The sequence below is a fragment of the Manduca sexta genome, chromosome 9 (genome assembly GCF_014839805.1).
Source record: "Manduca sexta isolate Smith_Timp_Sample1 chromosome 9, JHU_Msex_v1.0, whole genome shotgun sequence".
NCBI classification, from domain to species: Eukaryota; Metazoa; Arthropoda; class Insecta; order Lepidoptera; family Sphingidae; genus Manduca; species Manduca sexta.
The window spans coordinates 11,434,154-11,458,187 of record NC_051123.1 but is presented as its reverse complement, the minus strand read 5'-3'; the positions used below and the strand labels follow the sequence as shown (position 1 = coordinate 11,458,187).

The window sequence follows — 24,034 nt, the reverse complement described above, 5'->3', positions numbered from 1 at the left end:
ATGTTTATTAAATAGGATTGGGTATTTAAATAATCAGCGAATTAATATTATTCATTTATTGATAACAATTATAAAGGTACCATAATTTTAAGTACTTAACATTTCAAATAAACATAATAACTATAAGCTCTTCATAATAATAAAAATATTACCAAAGTGTCATTACCGCTCCAGTCATCAACTTGTTTACAAAATAATTGTAGGTACCTACACCGTAAAAAAAATGGTAGGAGGTCACATTTATGCTCGTCCTATTATTTACTACTTTATACGGGATACCTACTGTTTCGATATATTGAGAACAGATGGCGCTGTATTTATTCAACACAAATTTTAATGATGCATTGTATACACTCGAACACATATTATGTCCAATAAACTATGTATAGTTGTTAAGGGCCTATTCCACAACTAAGTACATAATACTGGCTACATAAATGTATAAGCCGATCAAATACAAAAGTCACAGTCCAAATCAATGCCCGGTAATAAAATGAGTACTATTTACATTAGCTATTTAATACGATGACTGTCAAATGAATTTACTTGAAACTTGTTTAACAGACCCTTAAAGGCGTCAGCTTCCCCCCTTTTTTCAGCCTTCGGCAATGCTTATGTTCCCGAACTGGATGTAAGCAAAATTAAACTTTATATATACACAATTTAGACGTATTATAAATTATATTAATCTATTTCCAACTTTTTGAACGACCCCTCGACGCCTCCGAAGATGTCTGTGATGGTCTTCGGATTGCCAGGACGCAGAGATTCCGTCAATCTCTTCTTGTTTTCTTCTTCGAAGTAATGTTTGTTTGCTCTCATCTTTAATATTACTTCCTCTGTAATGGATAAAATAATTTATAAATATTGTAATCTCACGTCTTTATTCCTGGAATAGATTAATAACAGTACGATATTAGCCGTTTTATTATTTGTTAAATTATTTCCCTTTATTTTGTACATACAATAATAACGCACGAATATTTTTCCATCACCAAACATATAACGTTAGTTGATTATTCATCTACATTCCAACAGTTAATAGGTAAGTGCGATACAATTATAAATTTAACAGCCACATATTGCAAATTTAATTATAGCGCCATCTATGATGTTGTAGCAAACTTCTTATTAAAACATATGTAATATGTAAAATTGTTACTCCTTACAACGAAAGATGTCGCTAAAACCGTAAAAGTTTCAGGCTAAAATAATTACTATAAATGAATTACCTTTGCACTCCGCATAGCTTTTGTACTGCCCACCAGCATCTTTGGGAAGGCCTTGTATGGGGAAGTAAGCGTCCAGAGAGTCGGAGCCGATCTGATGGATTCTCACTACGTCAAGGAGTTCCTTCTTCATGAATTGCCTGATCAACATCATCAGTTTGTCCATGAACGGCGGTGCGTTTAAGAAATGCATGCCCTTAAATTTTACCAGCATGGCTTCCTGGAAGAGTTTGAGCTGATTTATAGAAGTAGCAGTAGCAATTACATGCGAAGGTTATATGGGATAGAGAAATGAAATAACGAATTTCGAAAAAGTATACCAAGTACATAGATATGCTATAAATTATAATTTATAAGTATTACCTGTCACATTATAACTCTAACAGGAAAATAAAAACCCCGCCATGTTGCGATGAAAAATAGAACTTATTTATTTTACTGGCAACGTTTACTTCAAAATAGCAAAAGTGGCTGCTTGTTATTGTTCTGAGAACGGCTCCAAAACAGTTTTTATGACAGGCTAAAATAAAATTTTGTATACACTTAGAAAGTGTACAGCTTTCTGTATTATGTTTGAACTGGATAATATTTTGAACTACAGTTGTTCCCAAAAAATAATAGTATTTGCATGATTTACTGCTACTACAAGATTTTTACCTCGGGAAGTCTTTAATACAAATGATGATTATGTCGAATCGTCGGAAAACAAGTTTTTTCTTTTACTGTATTATTTTTTCCTATAATTATTTAATAACATAACAATCAGACATCTGTCAGATTTTTTATGTGAAGTTACTAAAGGTCTTCCGTAGAAGAACGGATTTATTAATGTTTCCACAACGGAAAAAGTTTTTCACGCAGGCGAAGTTGCGAGCAGCATAAAGTATGTTATAAAAAAATTATCGAGAAAATTTTACCGCGTTTCTTTTCACCACCTCATTCAAAACCCCCGGAATACTATTAAATTAAAGTTTTATATATGTGTGTGCAGTCAACACTATATTTTAATCCAATAAGTATGAAATACTTTATTTTATGTATAATTTTTCGAAGCGAAAAAACTAACAATTAGCCTTAGTTGCTTCTGATACTTAAACAATAGAATGCCTTTATTTATAGACTCACGGCAACGAATTACTGATTTAAACTGAATTTATCTCGTTTTCAACAAATAATTACGTTTAGGTATATCTTTTTATCAATTAAGTACATAGAGCAGGGCCCTTATTCTGTATGATAGTGTAAACGCGTAACGCGGCCGTGTCATGTTATCTTCGAGAAATGTGCGTGGAATGGTATTCTGTAAGCCAAATTTCTATAGTCCTAAACATGATGCGTTGTGTTATGTGCTTGTTACATACGGTTAAAATAACGTGCGGGATAGAGAATAAGGCCCCTGGTATATAAAAACAACTGAACGTGACATTCCAACAGTCGGTTACTTAGTTCAGTATCGACAACATAGACTTTAGAAATGAGTTTTACTAACAAAGTTGTTTTAGTTACGGGCAGCAGCTCTGGTATTGGTGCAGTTATCGCTTTAACGTTTGCAAAGGAAGGTGCTAAGGTTGCCATTGTCGGAAGGAACGCGGACAAACTTGCTAAAGTTGCAGGTTCGTTTGATAATAATCCTCCCCTGGTCTTACAAGCGGATCTCACCGACGATGCGCAAGTTGCTAATTTGGTGCAGAAGACCATCGACCACTTCGGTAAACTAGATGTCCTTGTGAACAACGCAGGAGTTGCTCCCCTCGGCAGCATACTCCAAGGAAATCTCCTTGAAATGTTCGATCAGACTATATCAATCAACTTACGAGCAGTACTTCATCTTACCACCCTAGCAGCTCCACATCTGATCAAGACTAAAGGCAGCATCGTCAATATATCTGGGGTTTGGGGTATGGGAACTCCGAAGATTTCAAGTGCAGCCCCTGCTTCTATTAGCAAAGCCGGCTTGAACCATTTTACAAAGATCGCTGCGCTCGAACTGGCTCCGTATGGAGTAAGGGTCAACGCTATAAGTCCAGGGCCAGTAAGGACTGATATCATTGAGGGATCGGAGTACTCCTGGGAGTTTTTTGAAGCTATGACCGCATTGAAGAAACTGTCGTGCAAAGATGAGATTGCAGATCTGATATTGTTCCTAGCAAGTGATAAGGGAAGGAGTATCACTGGCTCCAACTACGTTATTGATAACGGCATGCTGTTATTGTGAAGACGTTTAAAGGCTCATTTTAAATCGTAATTTTAATTGGAGAATAAATTATAATATAGGTAAATTAAAAATTACAATATAAAATTTGTTTTTAAATTAGGTTAAAAGTGTGTGAGGTGTATTTCGACAGGTTGCAATTTATTTTATGGTTTACTTTTATGTGATTGGACAATTTTCCTTTATAATAGGCATGGTGTAAACAGAATCGTTAAAATTAAACTAGCGTTTTAAGTAAATCAAAAGGTAACAGGAATTGTAATACCTACGCACAAAACCATTGCGAATTCTAGGTAAAAGAAGTGTGAAAAGAATATTTGAAATAAAATTCCTACTACAATATCTCACTGGGCAAAAAATATCATTTTGTAAAATCAAGTATTAACTACATTCCACAAACGATATAAGATAAGTTCGTAATCGCGGTTATATTTTTGACACATTAACAGTAATAAAAAAATTAGAACTGAAATAAACGCGATGTTAAAAGGATCTTTTCTTGTCATACAATTACACTGGTCCAAACAAATCTGTCTGAGTGCGACTCGCACACATGCCTAGAACGTCGTTAATACTTTATTTACTTATTTAAGGGGTTTTTATAAATATCCTTCGATAATCACATGTTTTATTAGCGCGTTCTCTTTTTTTTATAATGTTTCTTAGTATAGATATAAAAATTACCAGATGGTATAGACATACTTTTTGAAAATTACAATCTGCTATGTTGTACGATTCAAAATATGATCCCATTCAATGTCGGTTAGACAGTCAAATACAAATAATTGGTTTACGATTACTGATAGGGTTCCATTCGACTTCGTATCCAAATTCCGTTTCTATCGATACGGAATCCTAAAAACTTTTCATAAACAGATTACCCCTCCAACTAATTATACTTATTTATTCTCCATTGTAATTTGTAAACAATCAATTGTTCCATATCCCCAATGCTGAGTAGTTGTACTGCTAAACTAATGGAATGTGTATCCAGCAATCAGCAATAGAATAGGTACTTTATAACTTACTATAAAAAGTTCAAATAACACTACGATAAATATTACACATAAAATGTTTAGTCTTCACGCGCCTGTCAAGATAATTTTTATCTTGCATAAATACGGCAGTACTCCTTTAGTGTTCACACGGATCGCTTAAGCGATGAGTTTTAGTGACAAAGTTGTGTTGGTGACCGGCAGCAGCTCCGGCATAGGAGCGGCAACAGCTTTGGCATTCGCTCGGGAGGGCGCTAAGGTAGTCATCGTAGGCAGAAGCCATGAGAAGGTAGAAAAGGTCGCTGCAAAATTTGCTGGTCTTCATACTCCTCTTACTATAAGCGCTGACGTCTCTGATGATCACCAAGCGGCGTCTTTAATACAAAAGACTATTGATCACTTTGGCAAGCTGGACGTCTTAGTCAATAATGCTGGAATATCCAGACCTGCCACTGTTCTTCAAGGGAACCTCCTCGCTGCATACGATGAGGTACTAGCCACGAACCTTCGTGCAGCTATCCATCTGACAACCCTCGCAACACCACATCTTATTAAGACTAAGGGGAACATTATTAACATGGCCAGCGTAGTTGGTGTCATACCACCTTCCGATCTGAGCTTCCTAGCAAGTTCGGTGTCGAAGGCTGGTCTAATCCACTTTACTAAAGGCGCTGCGCTTGAACTAGCGCCTCATGGAGTGAGGGTCAACGTCATTAGCCCAGGGCCTGTGAGGACTGATATTCTGGATTCGATTGGCACGTCTGCGACCTGGGAGGATTTCCAGAAGCTTACCGCTTTGAACAGAGTGTCGGAGCCAGATGAGTTAGCAGATCTAATTCTGTTCCTGGCCAGTGACAAGGCGAAGAGCATCACTGGCTGTAACTACGTGATTGACAATGGAATGTTATTGAAATAAACTATTATCTGTTGTTTTTTAATTTAAAAATCTTTACATGAACATGCAAATTGGAAGTGTGTCTTATAGAAAGCAAAAATGTCACTTCTCCGCCATTAGTGTTTTTCAAAGCAATAACATTACGTCCAATTTACTTTACTTATTCCTTTTATCTCCAGGTATAGTAATAGTTGGTATAAGTAGTAAGATCTCTACGTTCTATCTTGATAATATCCACACACTGTAATCCACATAGGTATCGTTTATGGGTGCATTATTAATAATAAATAAAATAAGCCTTTATTGCTCCTCCCTTTATCTTAATTAACTTTACAAATTAAATTACTTTATATTCTAATGAAGCTATATAATTATTAACTAAGCTTTAAATTTAGTTATCTATAATATTATCACTACAATATCGCCAATCGGCGGGTCTGATTGTTATACAGCCAGTCTTTCAATGAAGGCCACTTTTAAAGATTTATACTCTTTTCCATCTATTGCTATGCGGGACCACATAGCCTGCTACTTTTTTAATACCATCCACCCAACGCCTAAATTGCTTGCCCTTAACTCTTCCTATCCTTGGATACCACTCTGTGATCTTAGTAGTCCTTTTTACCTGCTCCTTCCATAAAATATGTCTCGTCCATACCAGTTTATTTTTTTTATATTTATTGGGAGTGTTTTGGAATTTTGTTTTGTTTATTTCTATTGATGTTATTCTGACTCTTCTTTTAATTATTATGATGAACAATTTGGGGATGGGAAGAGATTAATTGAAACAAGACTGATGATCACCTCGGTTTTCTGTTAAAGAATCGTACAATATCCTACTGAGTTAGTAATCACGAGATATTCAATAAAATAGTCAGTCAATAAACCGTTACTGTTTAAATGATACAAGCAAATATTTTTTCATATAATGAGACGCGCAAGCCGCTCTCTTCAGTTGCTTTCTACGTTACCATTAGGTCAATTAGACGATCCACAATAAACAATATACATTAATTTCCATAAATAATATTTGTGACAATTACGTTAATTAAGTATAATTTATTACAAACATATCACTAATTAATTGTTATAATGATCACAATGGCTCAAGACTGTACAATTTCAAATAATAATTATAAATTATATGTGACATACTAACATTTAAAATTTTGATGACAATAACATCACCATATAAGATGGTTTTTATTGCCTCTACCCTTCATACCTTAAGTTTAACTGCAATATTTGTACCCCTGCCATGATAAAACGCGATCTATAATACATTTTAACACAAATTTGCATTATGTGTTATGACATAAACACGTTTGATAAATTATCCATATTTAGTTTTTATACAAAATATCAGTAAATGAAACAATTAGCTATAAACAGTAAGTAGCAAAGATAAATAAGTATTTATTTCTAAAACACTACAAGACATGACCGTGTATTCGTCGACGAAATAAATATCATTTCTCATAACATCGAGTTAACGCTCACTACATTATTAGCATTTTGGATACAGAATCCGACACATTGGAAGTAGCAACCCTATTGCATTAAAACTGTGTGGCCTTCACTAATGCTAACTTTACGATGAATAACTGCTGATATTAAATAAAAGACCGACGCGCGAAAACTTAGTATTTATTTAGTATTCGAACAGCCATGAGTTTTGCTCACAAAGTTGTGTTGATAACAGGAGGTGGAGCTGGTATCGGGGCAGCAACAGCCCTAGCCTTTGCTAAAGAAGGTGCGAAGGTAGTCATCGTTGATAGAAACAAGAGCAAAGTAGATCATAATGGGAACGTTCTAGAACTACGAAATGACATATCACACGAAAACCAAGCTGTCACAGTAATGCAGCGCACTCTGGAAAAGTTTGGTAAACTCGACATACTCGTAAATAATGCTGCGGTGCTAAATCAAGCAAGGTTACTCCAAGACAACTTCCTCCAAGCGTACGACGAAGTAATGGCCACAAACCTTCGAGCAGCGGTCCACCTAACCAGATTAGCAGCTCCTCATTTAATCAAAACTAAAGGCAACATCATCAATATTTCAAGCATTGGAGGTATTATGATACCGTCAGAACCGGCTTTCATACCCTATTATATTTCTAAAGCTGGTCTAAACCATTTTACGAAGGCCGCTGCTTTGGAACTAGCGCCATATGGAGTAAGGGTCAATGCCATTAGCCCAGGGATCGTCAACACTCACATGTTAGACATTGGAGGATACTCCAAACCGAAGTTAGAAGCGATGACGGCTTTGAAGAGAATTGTAGAGCCCGAAGAGATCGCTGATTTAATTATGTTTGTAGCGAGTGATAAAGCTAAAAGTGTTACTGGTTCTAATTATGTGACCGATAACGGAATGTCATTTAAATAATTTTTTTTATTATAATGACCATTAAAATCTGAATTTTTTTAATTCTCCATAAACAGCTGGAAAATAAAAATTCGCTTATCTAACATTTTAGAGGTATTGTGTCTGAGTTCTTAAGGAAGAAATGGGAATTGACAAACGAAACGACATTTGACAATGACTTTCTGACAATAACATCATACCAAAAGCAATAGCATCTACTACATAAGTTTTCCGTGTACCAAATGTACGTTAGCGTATAAAAGCTTAGTAACTGTTAAATAAAGGTTGAGACGGTACCCATTTCTATACTGCTTGTATATTTATACCCAAACTTACACATCCACGAGGCAAGGATACCTCACCTTCGGCTAGTAAAACCCACAGCCGTTTCAAATGCCCTGAAGATGGTCACCGCGGAGTTTTAGCTAGTATTTCCATACATACGGCTGTACATAATGCCAGAGACTTTTCAGCGGTCGCTAGACGCTATCCATCTTTCAGGGCGGCCCAACACCGAGCAATAAGGCTAGTGACTAACATATCCGTCCAGTCATTCCCTTAGGATGGACAATAATTATAAAAAAAAACACATTTTCTTCGCGAAAGCAAAAAGGCAGGTGAATGCTCTAGACCAGCGGTCGGCAATATTTTGGTGAGAAAGGGCCATAAGGGGGCAAAATTAACTAAAGGCGGGCCATACGTATAACATTAAACCTCGAAACCCTGCTTTAGATGCGCTTACTCTTAATTTAATGCATTTATTTTGATGTTTAAGCCTTATTACAAAACAATCACGGGCCACAAACAGAACGTTCGCGGGCCATGTGTTGACGACCGCTGCTCTAGACAAAACCGTTCCTAGAGTAATTATTTTTAAACTAATTCAATTTTCAACTAATCCAATTATGCTGTTCCTTTAATTAGTAGATCGTACGTTTATTGATGATCACGGCCAAAATTTTTATTAAACCGAATGCGACGAAGTAATTTAGCTGATTGTGGGTATCTCTACTGCGAGTATTAATTTACTTTCGCATGGCTGATCAATTTCAATGCTATTCGTAAAATAAAATACATCATAGACACTTTAAAATATAGCTATTGTCTTTTTTTTACCAAATTATATACAATATTTTTTGCAAACACAATAACAAGTATGAAAAACGAGAATTAATAACCAACCAAACCAGTTAAAAAATTATAATACTGAGATTTAATTATCACTGCTGAACAACAACCAAACAGGACAGTGACCTTGATATTCACAACACAATTAGTAGCGGTACGTATCAACTCCGAAAGGCTCTTAACCCCACAATATAATACAAATATTATCTGTAGATTCCAAAAACATTATATTACCATCTTGTAAGACTATAATAAAAAAAACTAATAATTCATTTTATAGGACTGTTTATTATAGCTAATCATAAATAATGATAAATGATAAGAAATACTAAGTGTAACGCAAAGTCGTAATGTCGCGATGGAAAATTAACGCCGAATTACTCAATAATAATTGTTGAATTCTGGCAAACTGATTTAATCTTTATTGATATCGATGTTGTGTGCACTTTAAACTATAACGGTCTACGTTGTGAACACCCTTATCGGTTGAACAAACATAGCCTAATCATTTATTGACTTCACAGCACACGAACAATAAAATATAGATTATATTATCTTTATTTATTTCTTTATAAGTATTCCATTGTCCGAAAAATAGTTGGACCCAGTAATGCTTCTAGCTTTGTCACTCGCCAAGAACATCACCAAATCCGCTATCTCCTCAGGTTCAGCCACCCTGTTCAATGCTGTCATCTCTCTAAACCTGTCCCAGGTTACGGGGAAGCCTGAGTTTTCTATAATATCAGTTTTGACAGGTCCAGGGCTTATTGCGTTGACCCTTACTCCGTGAGGCGCCAGTTCTGCAGCAGCGGCCTTTGTAAAATGGTTTAGACCAGCTTTGGACACACTGTAAGTCATGAACATGGGTACTGTTGGTGCAGCCGTTCCTCCAACACTAGAAATATTCACCACACTCCCTTTGGTCTTAATTAGGTGTGGTGCTGCGAGGCTCGTAAGATGGAACACTGCTCTAAGATTGGTATTCATCACCTCATCGTAGACTTGCAAGATATTACCTTGAAGAAGACAGGCTTGTCGAGATATCCCAGCATTGTTGACGAGGATATCGAGTTTGCCGAACGTGTCAATAGTACGCTTCACTAAATCGACAGCTTGCTTTTCATCGGATATGTCAGCGCGGAGTACAAGTGCGTTGTCACCGCAAGCAGCCGCTGTGGCTGCTAGTTTTTCTTCGTTTCTACCAACAATGGCTACTTTGGCACCTTCTTTTGCGAATGCGATCGCTGTCGCCGCTCCTATACCCGAACTCCCGCCCGTCACTAAAACAACTTTATCAGAAAAACTCATAACTCGGCCGTCGAGTTCCAACTCCGAATGAATACTAATAGAGCATTTGATGTACATTATGAACCAACATTTATTGATGTCACGAGATAAGCTATATTTGTACTACAATTACGCGTGTGATGTAACCTTGAAGTCTCGGCGCGAACAAAACGAAAAATATCATACGATCTAAATAAAAACTGATAGTATGTAATGTTTTTAATAAAGCTTTTTTTATTGGTAATGGATTTAATATGAAAAAATATATAAAGCCGCATTTATCATGTGACTATCGTTATATTGAGTACCAATTCTTATTCCAAGTAACTTGGTAGGACTTTTGAATGAAAAAGCCTACAATTGTCTGATTTGTATATCAACCTTTATCTTCAGCCTTATCTTAAAAAATACACATAACTTCGAAAAGTCAGAGGTGTGTGCGTTGGGTATTGAACTTGAAGAGATTCATTTCGGCAGTCCGTTCCATACCCAACTAGGTTATCGTCCACTAGTTGATATAAACGGAGCTAAATAATTATGTCATATGAAGGAAGTTGGTAATGTTGTTGTTACACAACAGTTCGATAATGTAAGTAAAACACGGACACAGATACTCACACCTTTTATCCCCGAAGGGGTAAGCGGAGGCGCAACTTGTACACCCACTTTCCGCCATGTGTATTCCGTCCCATTATGTGTTAGGGGGCGAACCTATCGCCATATCCGGCCGAAAATTCCAGACTCTGGGCTGATACATAAAAACCCAATAGCACTTTACCCAACAAGGGGATCTAACCCGAGATCTCAGCAACAAGCAATGATAAAAAGTATTACAACCGAGGAAGTCAGAAAGTAGAACATTAGTTAATTAACATATTATTTCGAAGCATAGTAAAAGTTACGTAAGTTTTTTTGACATTGATATATATACAAATCGAAGATAAACGCATATTAACATTAGGACAATATGCTACATATTGCATAGAAGCTCTTTGTGAGCCTCCCTCTTAGCATTTAAAACATTTACCAAAAACAAATAAATCTCATGTTATTATACTATGTAACTTGATATCTACGGTGAGGATACACGCTTACGCTAAGTTTTTATACAAATAAACAGCAATACATCAAGGTCACTAACTCTTATGCGCCTGCGCAAGATTATTAGCTACAACTTTCGATTTGGATTAATAAGCATTACATGGCGTTGTGATCGCTGTGCGTGAGGAACATACTTCCGAATATGTCATCAACAAAAATTATTATATTACACAGCTAATGATAAAAGTACCCATTGGAACATTTAGGACTGTATATATTAATTACTCCTGTATTTGTTCATGTTATATTTAATTTGGCGGGTAGTATTCACTCAGGCGTTATGAAATAACGCTCAGTCACACAGTCTCAAGATTATAAACAATATAACTTGATAATCTCAGACGGGTATTAACTATTATTGTTGGTACCTACTATAATTTTATACCACATCCGAGCCGGTATAGGTTTGGTGGCGGCTGAGAAACTATCAATAAACATCCCTTTAATTATAATTATTATATAATTTCTATTTGTCTCATTCAAGAAATTTCAGTAACCCATACAAGTTTTAAATTATCTAAATACACTAACATAATTATACTCTCAAAAGCATTCCATTATCCGATACATAATTGGCTCCGGTAACACTTTTAGCTTTATCACTCGCCAGGAACAACATCAGGTCAGCTATCTCTTCAACTTTTGCGACCCTGTTCAAAGCTGTCAACTTCTGGAAATCGTCCCATGTTCCTGGAAAGTTGTTGGTCTCTAGAATCTCAGTCTTCACCGGTCCTGGAGAGATGATGTTCACCCTAACACCATGGGGGGCTAACTCTAGGGCTGCGGCTTTTGAGAATTGATTTAACGCGGCCTTCGAAATAGAATATGCCATCAAAACGTGCATCGGAGTAGTTGTCAACCCTAATATGCTCGATACGTTAATGATATTCCCTTTCGCTTTGATTAAATGTGGTGCTGCAAGGGTTGTCAGGTGGATCGGCGCTCGTAGATTCGTTGCCATTACGTTATCGTAAGCTGCCATGAGGTTTCCTTCAAGAATGCTTCCGTTATGAGACATCCCTGCGTTGTTGACGAGAACGTCAAGTTTTCCGAACTCTTTGATAGTTCTTTGTATTATAGTTGAAGCTTGGTTGTTGTCAGCAATGTCAGCAGCTATTATTAGCGGTTGTGGCAGGCCAGTGAAGGTGGCAGCGACGCTAGCCAGTTTTGCTTGGTTTCTGCCAACGATGGCGACGCGGGCTCCTTCTCTACCAAAGGCTAGAGCCGTAGCCGCACCAATACCAGAGCTACCTCCGGTCATCATCACCACTTTCCCAGAGAAGCTCATCGCTCAAACGTAACACACAAGACACAAATTGAAACTAAATCGTTTGACACCGCCCGTTGATATAAATATCCTTATGATAATATGAATTAACGTCACGATTTTAGGATGTGTGGCAATTTCATTGAGTACGAATAGAATATAAATTTATGCAGATTTATCATGTAAAACATGATGAGAATTAACTTAACAGTTGTCGTATTATACAGGTAATATTGATAGGAATAATTTTATCACCCTTTATTTGGGAGCTTCGATTAGAGTGTGACTTTTGTATTTGGTCGGCTTATACATTTATGTGACGAGTAGTATTTACTCAGAAGTTATGAAACAGGTCCTAATGTACTTCGACATTTATTGAATAAATTAGAATAATGGTTTTTTGTGAATGCTATAAATGGTCGTCGCACACGCTGTTAAAGAATAGCCGGCACATGTGTGATAATAATCATATATAAACCTGTTGTACTTCGGAGAGTTTTTGAGACTATGACCGTTAAAAAATAGGTGATGAGAGTTGCATTGGGATATTATACCTATGACAGTATTTTCCTACATATACTCAATATAGGAATTTGATAGATTTAGGGCTATAATTTCATACGTACCGTATTCATTTTACATTTTATTGTTTACTTGTTTCCGCTTGCGACCAAGCCCGCGTGGAAAAAAATCATAAAAAGTTGGGATAAACAATAGCCACAACACAGGAGTAATTTTGCTTCCGCATAGTCGAAAAAATACAAAATCAGTTTGATATTTCCTGAGATTGGCGTGTTTATCAAACAAACAAACTCTTCAGCTTTATGATATTTGTATAGATTCAAATTCAAATTCGAGGACTTTATTTCTGATTTTTAAAATGTTAAATACTCGAAAACAACAAAAAATCCTAATCACCATAAAGCAAGCAGTTTTTTATTTCATTTTTGGAATTTATTTGGTCAGGTAAGAGTTTTATCCTTAAATTCAATAAATGTTAAATTTCTTGAAACCTATTGAGTCCCGGATAGGGCTTAATGGCTCAAAATCTATTGTTTTTGACCGAATCTGCAAGCCTTAACGAAAATACATTGTATTAATAGTCAAAATGGTTGTCAATAGTAATTGTTACAAAAAAATGAAATTGTCCAAAGTAGGTACAAAAGATCTAATGTACATTGAACCGCAACAGTTGTACCCCGGATAACAAGGCAAGGATATGTAAAATACGCACACCCACATCTTTTATTCCGAAGGGGCGGGCAGAGGCGCAATTGGTGCACTTAGTTAGTGCACGACAAAGTGACTCCACTACACCTGATGGTAAGTGTAGTGGGGTCCTATAGAATGTCGACTGACGAGAAATGATTACCCATCGACATAATTATGCAGCCCTGTCGGACGCAGACATACACAGGCTGATCCCGGAACGCGACACACTTACGTGGGCCACTATGGCGAGTTTTAAAACCTGGTGTACGGTACTCGCTATCCGAGCGGATATAAAATATATTCTACCACCAGCAAAACTGCTTATAGGTTGAACTTAACAACATACGTTTTGAATGCCTTATAAAAGATTATTTTATAACGTGAGGGTTTGTAAACACATCGATTATTCTAGGTACAAAGTCCAATAGGTTCTCTATTGTAAGCCTTGTCTTCCATACTGCCTACTGCCGGGCACAGATCTCCTCTACTACTGAGTGGATTGTTTTTTTAAAAGGTTTCACGTCAGCGACGAAGGCCGGGAGGGGGAACGAGTTTCCGCTATTACTGAGAGGATTTAAGGAGCCTTAGTCCACCACGCTGGCGTTGTGCGTTTTTCATATACCTTACCAATGCGGACATTCTTATCGGCAGGCGATTACATTCCCAGACTTTTAGGCTATAGTGCACTTAATAATTTCACCAAATAAAATAAAAAATGCTTGGCATTTACATTTTACATTATATGTAGTTTGTCAAGATATAACTATGTATATCTGAACTTCATAGTTGATCGGCAGTTGTCAGGATCGTCTTTGAATTAAACTAACTAGCATTATATGGGTTGTGGCGTTGAACCCTAAATGACAACTTGGACAAAAATAACGTAACCTTGACGTCTACCTCCAAAAATTTACGCAATTAATACGTATTGTAATAAAAAAAAATATGGTAATTATAATTTATATATATTTCGTTTCCATTTTGATTACATATTAGTTTTTTCCTACAGCTCTGCCCGCGTGAAAAAGATTTTCCGGAATAAAAACTAGCTTATAGGACTCGGGAGTAATGTTGCTTCCTATTAATGAAAATCAAAGTTTAATAGTTCCTGAGATTAGCGCGTTCAAATAAACAAATAACTTTTCAGCTTTAAAATATTAGTATAGATTTATTATAGATTTTTATAAAATTAAATGATTAAACTAGTTAGCTCGACTTATTGTACGAGGGACATCTATGAAATTATTAATACAGCGTCATTCAAATTTTGATGTTATTATATCCCGTATCATCTACATCCTGAAATTCTCAAAAATATTTTTTTTTTTCGTTTCTATAAACTCTTTATTTTACCCTAATTGACATTTCTACGTAATGGGCTTGCTATTACATTACACAATGACGTATAAATAAGCTCATCAAAACGTAGTAGCTTCAGAAGCATCTCTACCCACCCATTTCAGGATACCAGCGAACCGTAAGTAATTCAATCTACAGTCACCAAACTTCAAATCGCATTTACATTTTGTGTTCAAACCATTTTTTATCTTCACTAAAATAAATAAAAGGAATTCACTTTACTTCATAAAATTTTTAAATTGTAATGAACATATATAGGCGATATGAAAAATTTTATTTGTTCAGTTACTTTTCCGGCTGACTGTACATAAGCTCACGTCTTATTCCGAAAGGTTATCAATGCAGAATTATAACGTAATTGTTTACGAAAGGCAGGGGACATGTTGTAGTGGGTGTCGACACACTTTATGTGGACTTTTCTGCTTACCAACAGGCGCAGTGGGTTAAATTAAGTGTCTGTCTTAACAAAATAAATCGTGGGAAGTAACACTATACCTAAGTCATTGTATAAACCATTACTGAACCACATTATCTTTGTAAAATATATTTCCTTTGAGGTTTTTAGTAACCGGTTTAACATTGTATAAGATGGCTGTGAATAAATTGTAGTTGTTGGCATATATTATACTCGACAAAGTATAGCAACTAGAAGAGGCCACAGTGATTTTATAACAAACTAAAACAAACTCGTTATAATAACTAAAGTTTTAACGCATATAGACAACGTTACAATTAACGGTTATGTTGAATCTAACATAGTTTTAGCCTGGAGTGATTTTGCTACAAACGAAGACAGAGCTACAAATGATTAAACGTTAAGAAAATTACCAAAAAACCGGCATGACTTCGAATATAGAGGCAATGATTTAAGTTCTGAAGATTTTGAAACGACAAAATATTATCCATATAAAGATGCAGTGAAGCCTGTCGAAGAACTTTTAATATAATACATATTATATTTAATGTAAAATCAACATGGGAAAGAGAAGCATTCTTCATAAAAGTTTATAAAGTGCTAGTTATTACAATTGAAACTGCACTGATGAAATCGTTTCGCTTACTTGCTATGTTTTTGATCTTCTCTTGTATTATTGGGAACGATTTTAATAATTTATAATATTATTCGAACCAGAGTACCTTCCTTGGAAACTTCAGTGTGCTTCAAGAATTGTGATTCAATCTATATTACCAATATACAATTTCGAGATTTCTTAATCACTAGATCATTGTAAATACTTAACGGATTAAAAAAGCATTTACCAATAGACATTTTACTATATTTAAATAATATAAACAATTTTATTATTATTATTATATTCATCAGATTTATTTCATTAATGTGGAACAGCCTCGTGCAAAGCTATCGACAATTTTATAAAACTCGACGATTCGTTCGACAATGTATGTGCTTCAAATCATGAGTTCGTTTCCAAATTTACTCATTATTTTATTAATATTTGTTGTAATTTTATACCCCAGCACTTATGATGTTTTATTTAAGTTCATACTATTATTTTTAATAAGAAAAATGCTGTCTACAATAGAGATATTGTAAAGATATTCATTAAATTTACTATCTAGTCTTTTATATGGACTGAGAAACCGATCAGATTATCCGGTGTGGTTTTATTTCATACAATAAACACTGTTGTGTTCTGGTTTGAAGGACATTGTTGCCTGTGTCACTACTGGACATAATAAGACTTATCTCATGTCTTAGTATGGCGAGCGCAGTGGAATACCAAATAATACTTTGTAATTGAAGGTGTGGGATGGTTTTCTGCTGTTAAAGGTCGGTCGTATCGCTTACCATCAAGCGAACGGCAAGCTCGTCTCGACATTCAAAGCATATATCCTAGTTTTGCAAACAGCAGGACACATACGTGTAATAAATGAGATTTAACACTCTATGGGAATGAATAAAAAAATATGTTCTCAGTTCTCATCTACGCCATACAGACCTCGACGCATTTTTATTTTGCTAAACTGACCGGTATCTGTTTATTAAGAATTTATTTAGTAGAAGACAATAAAGCGTTAAGCTTGGCCTCTATCACTAAAGTTAAGTTGTTTGAATATGCTCAGTATCAGCCCGGAGTCTGGAATTTGTGCCCAATATGGCGATAGGCTCGCCCCTATCACATCATGGGACGGCATAAACTTGGTGAAAAGTGGGTGCCCTAATTGCGCCTCTGCATGCCCTTACGGGGATAAATGCGTGATGTGTGTGTTTTTTTTGTTTAAATGTGAGTGCAATATCTGCACCCTTTCTTCGGAGATGTACCCGTTATAAAAAGTTTTATAATTCTCATCTTTAAATACCGTTTAAACTAATTCAATTTTTTATTTTATTTTATTGGTCATGATATTAATTTTTATTGATTTAGGACATTTATTGTTTCACAAGTTCACTGAGGTGCTAACACGCTTTAAATGAAATAATCATCGTGTAAGTCCATGAATAAATCTCAATGAGTTTCTATAAACCTTACCTGCAAGTAAAACAAAAACTGCTGCATGACGTGCAAATCTATTTTGGAGAGATGTCCAAGTTTCATGCCCGCCAGATCAAAGATGATTATAAAGCCAGGCCATGTGCCTTCTTCAAACTGCCACAGATCGATTAGCATAAGGACTGACCTGGAAAGAATAGGGGGCCGGCCTATGCTTGATTTTGTACATTATTCTATATGTTAATAATAAGAAAAACAAAAACTCCTGCAAAACCTGCATAAAAATTGGTTAAAAAATGAGCGAGTAATTCATATTTAAAATATTGTAATGTGCAGAAATGGGCGCGATGTGGGGATATCGCTTCATCTCTTTCTTTAATTCCCGATGACGTCACATGTGGGTATTTCGTCTCTTTTATATTTCTTGTTAATTACCCCTTCCACCGAACTTCAAAGACTTATAACTTGTTGATTTTTTACGGGATTTTAATAATTCCTTCTGTGTAATGTTATGTAAATATTTGGTAATAGTTAAGAACAAAAATGAGTCCGGTACCCTGTTACCAGGTTCGAGAAAGTTTATCCTCCCTAGTATTATCAATAGAAAGAAATGTCCAAGACTTATTTCTTTCCTCTTTCCTATTCTTCCTAGCTAAAGGTTGATTTAGGTGCCCATTAACGCTACTAATTTTTTATCATCAGGTCTCTCCTGGTCGTCTTTCTTTTGCTAGTCTTTCTTGTAACCAGAAGTTGGTCCTTCCTTTCTATAAAGCATCCGTTACTGCATATTTGTAATAAATCACATTACTTTTGGAGCTGATAGTATAAAAAAACAAGAGACGATCTGTACATAGTCGTTAAAATTATACCGGCCTGTCTAACTTAATACAAAGACATGTACGCACGACACGACATGCTACTATGTCAGGTTTTTTATTTGTTCGGTCGGTTTGCAGTTTAATACAAAGTGCATCGAGTTATTCCGCTTATTTTATTGGAATATTATCGAAAATACGACTTACTTGATAGTTTCAGCGAAGACAAATTTCTTGGGGTCCGTATCAAGGAAGCATGTGTACAAAACGGTGTATCCCTCCTTCGTTCGCAATTGAAGAGGCTTGATTAATCTGCAATGGATATATTAACTAAGTAATAATATTCACGACTACCTTGCTGAGTTCTCGAGTCTACTCCGATATCGAGCAAACTGATATTGCGTTTATCTCATCTATACCTAAACATTCGTTTCTGTTTGAAATTTAGGGTTGGCATCGAGATATTAAATTATACGTAAACGATAGCATTAATATACTTACTGCATTTTATTGCTCGATAGCATTACATTTTGTCAATCTCTGCCCGATTGGAACTTTGAAGTTTTACGGCATTTCTTTTTTCGTTGGTAATAAATACCCGAAACAAAGACAATGTACTTATTCTGCCGTAGTGTTATACTATTTAAATATCTTGAAAAATACAATCGTTATTTAATTATATGAGCTCCCCTCAATATTAACAATTTAAGATATATGAAATGTTTTCGACTCAGATATTAAAATTGCACATGTTAATTTACCGTAGGTACTTTTGGTGTATCACAGGCCACACAAATACTCGATCGTATACGTAATTCTAATTTCGATCCAATAATGAACTCGATTTGGTCAAGACAACTGATATTTAATATTAGAATTAAAACCAGTTCAAATTCGCGATGGCTAAAGATTAGGTCAAAGTAGTCCCACAACTCTGACTCTGGAATTACGGCCAGTAAATGGTAATAGAGTCATAAATAATGAAACAAAAGCTTTAGCTTCAGTGAGCGGGTAACTTACATTAAGTTGAGTATATTTTCTATCCGATCGTCATAGAAGCGGTCTTTGAAAAGCTTGGTGAATAACGACCGCAGCGTGAAGTGCAGGTCGACGACCTGCTTGGACATCTCCGTGCTGCGGTTGCAGCAGTGGTATACGAGGATTAGATCCAGATCTGCAAATATATCATCAATATAATGTCTGGAGCCATCGATACAAAGATATACGTGGATCCTCTTAGAAAGAAAAACTACGTGTGATAATACACGGTGACACATAATTATTTTTATTTGTATTGTGCAATCAACAGTCACAAATTACTACATGAGTTCACAGCCGTTGATCGCAAAAAAAATATTAAATACGAAATATAATTTAAAATACAAAATTATAATATTATCAATTACAACTAATTAAACTATGTCGATAATCGTTCGATGCTAGACCACGAATGCGGCGTGGTTGATGAGGTGGTATGTGCTCCAATTGTCGTCACTGGTGGTCACTTCCTGCTGACGGTGCAACACGTGTAGCTACTTGAGTTAATGGGGCAATGCATGCGTAATGTTAAGTCTCTCTTTGTGAAAGTCCGCCTGGGTAGGTACCACCGCAATGTCTCTTACTGCCGCCAAGCAGCAGCGTGTATTCACTGTTGTGTTCCGGTTTGAAGAACATTGTAGCCAGTGTACCTACTGGATATAATAAGACTTAACTTATCATGTCTCAGGATTGCGAGCGCAGTAGAATACCAAACAATACTTTGTAATTCAAGGTGTTGGATGGTGTTTCTACGGTTTGTCGTTAGTCGTATCGCTTACCTTCAGGCGAACGGCAAGCTCGTCTCGTCATACAAAGAAATAAAAAAATGCGTAGCGTTTTACATGTATTAACTTTACGTAACACACTCGGTAACAATATGCAAAAAATGTTACTTTGAGGCGTTTACCGATGATGCTCAAGATCGGAATTTACCTGTGACGTCTTGTGGCAGATGCGGCTGCGTGGCGAGCCACTGTCGCAGCCTGGCGATGTCCTGCGGACTGATCCCTGTCTGCTTCTTGTACTCGTCTTGTAAAGGAAATCTGTTCACGACGTACTTCTCCATGCTTCTGATGAATATGAAACGCAATCACGGTATACTAAAATCGGAGAAAAATGTATCAAGTTTAAAATGGTTTGTCTTGATTCTGTGGGAAAACCAATTAACATTAGCTTCAATGATTTCTATGTTTATAACTAGTCTTTAAGCGGCGACAACCTAGTTGGGTGTGAAACGAAATGCTGATATGAATGCCCGCAAGTTCAAATTCCAAGGGCACACACTTCTGACGTTTCCATAATTATGTGTGTATTCTTTGTGAATGATCGCTCTTAATAATCGCTTCCTTTAACGGTGACGGAAAACATCGTAAGGAAACCGGCATACCTGAGAAGTTCTCTATAGGTATATTAAAGGTGTGTGAATCCTGGCAATTCGCAGTAAGACAGCGTGGTGGACTAAGGTCTTATCCCTCCCAGTAGTAGAGGAGACTCGAGCGCAGTAGTGGGACAGTGTATAATATAGGGCTGATATAATTATTATTATTATTAACTAGTTTTTAAAGATGATAAGAGGTGATTAATTTCTCGCATTACGAGACACCACGTGTGCTTAGGCTTAGATAGTAACAATGCCATAATATTTAATTGGCTGGATAGCTTTTTCATAGTTTCTGTGAAAGTTCTTTCCCGGAATAAACAGCCATTCTGAACGAATCCAGGAAAATGGTAAAAGTAGGGCTTAGTCTTTTTTTATTGATGGAACGGCAAAATGGCTTCACTGCACCTGATATTAAGTGAAGGCAAAAAACATATCAACCAACAAGAAATAAATATATCCACGGATGGTTGACACATTTATGCCGGCCAGACTATTAACCTTGTAATATTAATATTAGAAGGGCACACGTATGGTCAAAACTATTACAGGTTAATTGTACGACAAAATTATGAGTTTCTGAACCATTTGGTTCAAGGTGGGGTTGAAAAGACCAAAGGTCACTATCTATGTCTTTGGCAAATTCATTAGCGGCTTATCCATTTAATTTCAAGATAATACGAAAGTCAAACAAATTCATAAAGTCATTCAATTGTATTTTTAGGACCGGTTGCACTTCTCTTTTATAAAAGTAAATCAAGTCCAATAGGGTATTTGACTATGTTTGATTTTGTGCATTGTATAATATGTAACAGCAATTAGTACAAAAGAAAAATCCTTCTGTGAAGACAACATTAAAATTTGATTAGAAATGAGTTAATAATTCAAATTTCAAATATTGTTACGTGCAGGAGTGGGTGTGGGTCGAGGATATCGCCCCATCTCCTTCTTTCACACGCATCGTAATGCCCGCTAACGTCACATGCAAGTATTTCGTCCCTTTTCTGTTTTTCGCCACTCACGCTTCCTACTAAATTTCAATGGTTTATAAATTGTGGATTTTTTACCAGATTTCAATAATTTCTTCTGTTTTAAAATCTATATGACGTATATTTTATAAAAGTTCTAAAAATAATCAAATACCCTATCGTTTACTTATAGGTACCACTATATGGTAAAGTCAATAATCGCTCAAGTCATTGTTAATTTTCTGGATACATTTTCAGCCACCACTTTCTTTAGAAATACCCACCAAGTATATCCGATTTGTTGTATCACTAATATTTTTATTATATATAGTGATAAGCCAGTGTTATATCTTTTCAAATAGATAAGTATGATGAAAAACACAATAAAATGGCTCAAATTTACTTACATTGATCTTCGGATTCAGAAAAAAGTATTACATGTGTTACTCCAACAGAATTATCTTCGAAACTGATTGTGCACTCAACTCTGCAAATTGTGCGCACATGATGGGAAATTTGTTTTTTTCTTCTATGACTTTGACTAATGTTATTCAAATGGAAATTACGACTTTAAGTTTTAACTGAATGTACGAGTAAGGCTTCCCGCGCGTACGTATATGACTTTATTATTAGGAGTCTCTGTAGTCCAAAAGATTCATATTTATATATAATTTTACACACACGACACACAATTGTACACAAACGAACAATCAACTATGAGTGTTATTAGCATAAAGTACTTAAAAATAAAACAATGTACTTCAAACAATTTGCAATGTGTTCGTAGTTTAGAATCGTAAAACAGTTTTTTCTAGCTTCCGTGCAGATAATCTTGGCTTAGAATATTAATCTGGATATCACGTGTACATTAATGATATACACGAGACACAGCGAGATGGTATCGCCAAAGATCGAAACGATTTTTAGATGTTCGATGATTCTAACAAAGTTGACATTGTCTGCCCTATCATAGGCAGGTTTCGAATACCAATCCTTTTCTCAGGTAAATTTTTAAGAAAGTTAGGTTTTAGTATACTATAGTCTGCTTGGATTAGTTTAACAGTATAATGGTAGCGCAATTATGTTTTATGGACATTATAGCCAGTTTTATTGGGCATAACTTAACGCTTTATGTCTTAGGGTGAGGACAGTAGAGTGCCATGTAATACTTAGTAATCCAAAGTTTTAGTTGGTCCTGATACTCCTTATGGGCAGTGGTATCGCCTACCAGGCGAGCGACTACCTCAAGGTGAGCGGTTTTCTAATGTCATTTGTCAATTGCATAAAAAGATACAGAAAGTATGCACTATGGTACTGTAGCAGCATACTAACATCATCGCGCATCGAGCGCAGACGCTCCACTATTAAGTATTGGTCCACGTGCGTCGCCTCGGTATTTGTATAACAGCTGCGCGCATGCGGCCTGCGATCTTCCGACAACTGCGACAGTGACGCCGCATATCATCGTGCCCATGCAAGCCCGCTAGCTTTGCTCCTATTGGCTGCCTTAGCAAGTATACGCTCCGGCTGTGAATGCACAGCCGGAGCGTATACTTGCTAAGTATATGCTAATGCTATACAGCATTGAGTGTCGAACGAAAATTTGTATATCTCTACGGTTGAGCAATTAATAAAACAGTTCAGTTTACTCCTAGTTGCCTTTATTTTATTTTGATATAGGTGGTCGCTGCCTCATCGACAAGGTTATGATGTGGCGGTACAGTTAGTGCATATACCGCCATCTTGTCAACATCGCCGGAACTGCAAGAGGATCGATGCAGTGACACAACTGGAGGAACATAACCATCTGTTCCTTTACAGTGGTGTCTACCTTTACGCCGCTAAAGTACCATGATAAAAAAAGTTGGTTGCGTCGGTATCAAAATAAAGAGATATAAAGAATATTAAAAAAGCAAATTAAGGTCAAATCTTAATTTCTAAGATATTGTCAATTTTCTTCCATATAAATCTGGCTCATCCGGCATCCGCCATCTGAAAACACAGGTCACGTTGTCAGTGAACATAAAATACTAGGAACACATAAGGAAGTGGAAGTACCAAACTTACTAAAAATTGTTACGGTACGGTGCTGCACAAAAGTAATCAGTCTAACTGGTAACACCTTTTGAAAAACATTTAATATTTTCGAAAAAACAAAATTACATGACAACTTACTATTTCGTTTGATGAGTGAAGTTTCCGGAAGGCTAAACACAGCCTTATGGAATCCCTCATATCTTTTTCTTTTAAAGAACTTTGACAGTGCATCCATAAATATTTTTTATCCTTATGTGTGGATCTTGAGTTTAAAATATTATGATTATTTT

The 24,034-nt window shown here is 36.0% G+C and overlaps 6 protein-coding genes across 7 annotated transcripts; 3 read left to right on the top strand and 3 right to left on the bottom strand.

The window, feature by feature from the left end:
- Positions 1 to 41: 41 nt before the first annotated feature.
- On the bottom strand, positions 42 to 22,400 carry LOC119188795 (clavesin-1-like). Of its 2 annotated transcripts, none has more exons than XM_037436663.1 (7): positions 22,115 to 22,399; positions 20,295 to 20,461; positions 19,344 to 19,497; positions 18,531 to 18,635; positions 17,548 to 17,695; positions 1,233 to 1,449; positions 42 to 839 (listed from the first exon to the last, which is right to left on the bottom strand). In XM_037436663.1, exons 2-7 carry the CDS (start codon positions 20,425 to 20,427, stop codon positions 685 to 687), a joined length of 912 nt encoding a protein of 303 aa, XP_037292560.1. In that variant the 5' UTR covers positions 20,428 to 20,461; positions 22,115 to 22,399; the 3' UTR covers positions 42 to 684. The 2 variants fall into 2 exon arrangements, with proteins under 2 accessions (XP_037292560.1, XP_037292559.1); XM_037436662.1 differs by having other exon boundaries at positions 500 to 839; positions 20,295 to 20,431; positions 22,115 to 22,400.
- On the top strand, positions 2,689 to 3,543 carry LOC115442400 (3-oxoacyl-[acyl-carrier-protein] reductase FabG-like). Its single transcript, XM_030167430.2, has one exon. It carries the CDS (start codon positions 2,704 to 2,706, stop codon positions 3,442 to 3,444), a length of 741 nt encoding a protein of 246 aa, XP_030023290.2. The 5' UTR covers positions 2,689 to 2,703; the 3' UTR covers positions 3,445 to 3,543.
- On the top strand, positions 4,062 to 5,374 carry LOC115442399 (3-oxoacyl-[acyl-carrier-protein] reductase FabG-like). The gene has a single exon (XM_030167429.2). The coding sequence runs from the start codon at positions 4,603 to 4,605 to the stop codon at positions 5,350 to 5,352; it is 750 nt and encodes a 249-aa protein (XP_030023289.2). The 5' UTR covers positions 4,062 to 4,602; the 3' UTR covers positions 5,353 to 5,374.
- On the top strand, positions 6,003 to 8,007 carry LOC115442401 (3-oxoacyl-[acyl-carrier-protein] reductase FabG-like). Its single transcript, XM_030167432.2, has one exon. The coding sequence runs from the start codon at positions 7,000 to 7,002 to the stop codon at positions 7,720 to 7,722; it is 723 nt and encodes a 240-aa protein (XP_030023292.2). The 5' UTR covers positions 6,003 to 6,999; the 3' UTR covers positions 7,723 to 8,007.
- Positions 9,098 to 10,725, bottom strand: LOC115442397 (3-oxoacyl-[acyl-carrier-protein] reductase FabG). The gene has a single exon (XM_030167427.2). It carries the CDS (start codon positions 10,192 to 10,194, stop codon positions 9,391 to 9,393), a length of 804 nt encoding a protein of 267 aa, XP_030023287.2. The 5' UTR covers positions 10,195 to 10,725; the 3' UTR covers positions 9,098 to 9,390.
- LOC115442398 (3-oxoacyl-[acyl-carrier-protein] reductase FabG-like) lies at positions 11,659 to 12,554 on the bottom strand. Its single transcript, XM_030167428.2, has one exon. It carries the CDS (start codon positions 12,503 to 12,505, stop codon positions 11,753 to 11,755), a length of 753 nt encoding a protein of 250 aa, XP_030023288.2. The 5' UTR covers positions 12,506 to 12,554; the 3' UTR covers positions 11,659 to 11,752.
- Positions 22,401 to 24,034: the final 1,634 nt, after the last annotated feature.